This window comes from Lipotes vexillifer, unplaced genomic scaffold (assembly GCF_000442215.2).
Source record: "Lipotes vexillifer unplaced genomic scaffold, Lipotes_vexillifer_v1.1 scaffold225, whole genome shotgun sequence".
NCBI classification, from domain to species: domain Eukaryota; kingdom Metazoa; phylum Chordata; class Mammalia; order Artiodactyla; family Lipotidae; genus Lipotes; species Lipotes vexillifer.
This window is the reverse complement of record NW_006787630.1, coordinates 848,581-852,618: the sequence shown is the minus strand read 5'-3', so window position 1 is coordinate 852,618 and position 4,038 is coordinate 848,581. Positions and strand designations below refer to the sequence as shown.

General features: G+C 64.3%; 1 protein-coding gene across 1 annotated transcript in view; it reads left to right on the top strand.

Moving 5' to 3' along the window:
- The window catches only part of REXO1 (RNA exonuclease 1 homolog), a 22,131-nt gene that overhangs the window by 15,535 nt on the left and 2,558 nt on the right, over positions 1-4,038 (top strand). Inside the window, exons 4-9 of the mRNA XM_007460356.1 lie at positions 393-603; positions 2,408-2,571; positions 2,720-2,851; positions 2,916-3,039; positions 3,583-3,696; positions 3,806-3,943. Of these exons, the coding sequence (XP_007460418.1) occupies positions 393-603; positions 2,408-2,571; positions 2,720-2,851; positions 2,916-3,039; positions 3,583-3,696; positions 3,806-3,943 (883 nt within the window). The remainder of the gene's footprint in view (positions 1-392; positions 604-2,407; positions 2,572-2,719; positions 2,852-2,915; positions 3,040-3,582; positions 3,697-3,805; positions 3,944-4,038) is intronic.

Here is a 4,038-nt window from a genome sequence, read left to right as displayed (position 1 = left end):
TCGGTGTTCCCACCCGCTCTGTGTCTACATAAGGGCTGAGAGCACAGTCTGGGCACTTAGAATCCAGGACAGCAGGGCTGGGAAGGGACCTGGGATAGTGAAGCATCATGGTGAATTTGAGAGCCGAAGCACCAAGCTGGTTCCCTCCCGGGTATCTGCAGACTTGGGGGGAAGCTAGTTGCTTCCTTCCAGGGTATCAGCAAACTCAGAAGACCAGCTGGTTCCCTCCGGGGCCCCTGCACACTCAGGAGGAGGCTTCTGAGGTGGCCTGCTCCATCCCAGCCCTGGAGCACCTGCCACCTGCCCCACAGTACTACCCCTCTCCTGACACCCTGCGAGGCCTGCTCTGGGTACCTCTGATGTGCAGTCTGGACTTGAAATTTGTCACCCAGGCAGAGCCCACAAGCAGAGGCCCAGCGCCTCCTACCCGTCCCCCGACTGCCCAGGAGGTGTGCTACCGCCGGGCCCAGCAGGCACAGAGGGAGTCAGCCAGCCGGCTCCAGGCTGCCCAGCCACTGGCCGAGAAGCAGTCCTCCGTGCACATCTCAGCCCCCGGAGAGAAGAGGAGGATTGCCCACGTCCCCAACCCCCTCCTGGCTGCAGGTGGGTCCCAGGGTTCTGGTCTCGGGAGTGCTTCTTGTCCAGCAGGAGGACCCCAAGGCCGAGCTCCTTTTATGCCAGTAGTGGTGGCCTTGAGCAGGGCCTGGCTGTGTCTCGGTGATTATCTGTCAAACGGGGATAAAAGTCTCCCAGCTGCGTGGGAGGCTGAGGCAGGCCTGGTGTGGCGCCCGGCGGCTCTGGGCCTCTGTGGGCTTTGGTGTTAGCAGTGGGGCGGGCCGTAGGGAGTCTGAGGGGTGTCTTCCTCCCTTCCCTGTCTGTCCACCAGCCCCAGAGGTCTGCCTGTGACTCCGCTCTGCCCCTGCTGCCTGCTCTGTGGGGGGCTCCCACCCAGGTGTGGCTTGCACCTGGTAAGGTGTTAATGGGGGGGTGGTCCTGGAGGCCTTCACCCTTGAGTCAAGCCAGCTGATCTGGGGTGGGAGTTGGGGGCTGGTTTTCCTCCCCCTCCCACCCTGAGGGCCACTTTCCCCCGACTTGGGCTTGTCTGAAAGCTGGGTTGCCCTTCAGCAGTCCGATGCGTGAGGTGCTCAGTGGTGTGTCTGGGGTTGAGGACGTGGGACAGGAGGCGGGGCTCTGCAGCCACCTGGAGGCTCGTTCAGATGCAGTCATTTGCCCCCTTGGGCCAGGGGGACCCCTACTGTCTGACCAGCTGCCTGGGATGTCCTTCCTCCTGGTTCCAAGACCCGTTTGAGGAGCCAGCCCCGAGGAGACGGCTCCACACGCTGGTCCTGCGGATACAGGCTTCCGCAGGCCTCCTTGGTTTCCCTGGGTGCTAGAGCCTCCTTTAGGAGAAGCTGGCCAGATCCCCATCCTTCCCCCCGCCCCAGGATGCTGTAGGGAGCGCTTGCAGCCAGGCGGGCTTGTCAGCCAGGGGCTCTGTCTCCGGCATGGGCTTTAGCAGTTATTTGGCCCTGGGGATGTGAACAGAGATCGACCTGAGCTGTGGACCTGAGACACACACTCTCAAAAGCCTGCACCTGCTCTCAGGTTGTCTGGTCATCACCGATGGCTTGGGACAGTCCTGCCACCGTTGACACTGCACGCGCTCGGGTTGGGTGGCGGCTCTCCTGAGCCCCAGGGGGACTCACCTGTCATCCGACGCCTCATGCTCCAGATGACCGTAAAAGTGTTCCTTCCTCCATCACTGAAAAGTGTGCATTCTTAGAGCCAAGACTGGTCAGCAACTGGCCTCCTTTGGCCCGAGAGTCTGGGCCTGGTGTGGGCCCCGCCACTCTGTGTCTGTGCCTCGGTCTCCTCGCTGCTCCTGTCCTTCCTCGGGGCTGAGCCCTCCCGCCACCCCACCCACCCTCCGGGCCCTTGGAAACAGCCCTGCTGGTGGTCACAGGAGACTGTCTGGTTTGTGACCTCATCAAAGAGAGAGACAGAACACAGAGGCCGCTGGGGGCAGGCTGGCCGGTCACAGTGAGCAGGCCCTCTGCCCAGGAGCCAGGGCCTTTCGTCCCTCACACTTGAGCGCCTCGGGGTCAGGGCCACAGCATGTGGCAGAGGCTCCCCACACCCCCCGCCACTTGCGGGGCCACCCCAGTGGCGACCTTGCCTGAGCCGGCCTCTGAAGCCCCGTTTTCGTCGCGTCCCCTCTCGATGGACTTGCCCGAAAGCTGATAGAGCCTAATGGCATTCCACAGCCCACAGGCCAGACCTCGGCCCTTCCGCCTGTGCTCCGAGACGCACGTCCTGCTGGCGCTGAACGGCCGCAGCTGCCTGGTGCTCTGCAGCTCAGTGATGGGCGTGCTCTCCTCCCATACTCACGTCCCCTGTCCCCCTCCAGCCCCTACAGGTGCCAAGAGGACCCTCTCGGCCAGCAGCAGCCAGCCCCCCAGTGGCCCCGAGCCGGGCAGCCAGCCCCTGAAGACGCGCACGTTGTCGGGCATGGCGTCCAAGACTACTGCCACCGTGGCCCCCAAGCGTGTGGCGCACAGTCCATCCTTACAGGTGAGCCCTCTGCTTAGCTTGCCTCTCCCTGCTCCCCTGTTGTTTCCATTTAACCCGTAGCCTTATTCCGTCGAGCAGTTTCAGTTTGCAGACCCTGAGCGGGGTGCAGGCGGGAGCGTGCCACACTCTGCTGGTCTCTATTCCCCAGAGTTTAAAGAAGCCTGTTATCCCAAAAGAGTTCGGGGGCAAAGTCCCCACTGTCATCCGCCAGCGCTATCTCAACCTGTTCATTGAAGAGTGCCTCAAGTTTTGCTCTTCTAACCAGGAAGCCATAGAGAAGGTGCGTGGGGCGGGGCTGGTGGGAGGCGGGGCTGGGCGGGGCTGAGCCGAGTGCCCCCCTGCAGGCGCTCAACGAGGAGAAGGTGGCCTACGACCGGAGCCCCAGCAAGAATATCTACCTGAACGTGGCCGTGAACACCCTCAAGAAGCTGCGCGGCCTGGGCCCTGGCACCGGGCCTGGTCTCAACAGTAAGTCGCCTTTGGAGGACCGGGGCCCAGCCCTCCCCGAGCCACCGGCAGGTTGTCAGACAGAGGCTCTGCTTGCCGGCCGGCCACCCGGTTGCCAGGCTCCTGTCAGGATGACGCTGGGCCCATGCCCTCAGAACAGCCTCCTCTCGCTGTTAACCACTCTCCTCAGCGAGCCGAGGGCCACCGCTAATGGGGGCCTCTTCAAAGCGCAAGGCAGGGGGGGCATTTCCTGAGCCCTCTCGAAGGATGCCTTAGCGCCTGTCCACTCTGCCTGCTCTCCGGCTTGGCCTGCTTCCCTGGCAGGCAGCTGCACACAGCGCCCGAGGTGGCCGTCAGAGCCTGTGTGGAGTCCTTTCCCTTCCTTCTCCAAGGGGTGAAGACTCCCGGGGGGTCCAGGGGTGGTGGAGGGGCTGCCGGGCAGCCTGCTGCTCCCCAAAGAGTGCAGGTCGCAGGAGGTCAGGCCGTCCCCTTCTGGAGGAGGGTGGAGAAGCACTTGGTGAGGGCTGAGGTCTGAACCTCGTTTACCCTCCCCTCACCTTCCAGAACCCAGCGGCCGGAGGGTGGTGTCCCATGAAGTGGTGCTGGGGGGCAAGTTGGCTGCCAAGACTAGCTTTTCGCTCAGCCGTCCCAGCAGCCCCCGCGTGGAGGATCTGAAAGGTGAGCCTGGCTCCTCCGGGTGCGGCCCCTGGAGGCTCTCCCACCCTCCCCGGCCCCTGGGTCCAGCCCCAGCCCTGCTGGGGGCTGACCCCCTCGCCCCTGTCCCCAGGGGCCGCCCTGTACAGCCGCCTCAAGGAGTACCTGCTCTCCGAGGCCCAGCTCAAGGAGAACGGCTACCCCTTTCCGCACCCCGAGAAGCCAGGCGGCGCCGTCATCTTCACGGCCGAGGAGAAGCAGCCCAAGGACCGTGAGTGCCTCCTGTGCCTGCGCCCTGGGCGTGGGGGGCCATCTGGGGACAGGGGCGGCCCGGCCCAGGCTGGCCTGATGCACCCCTCTTCCTCC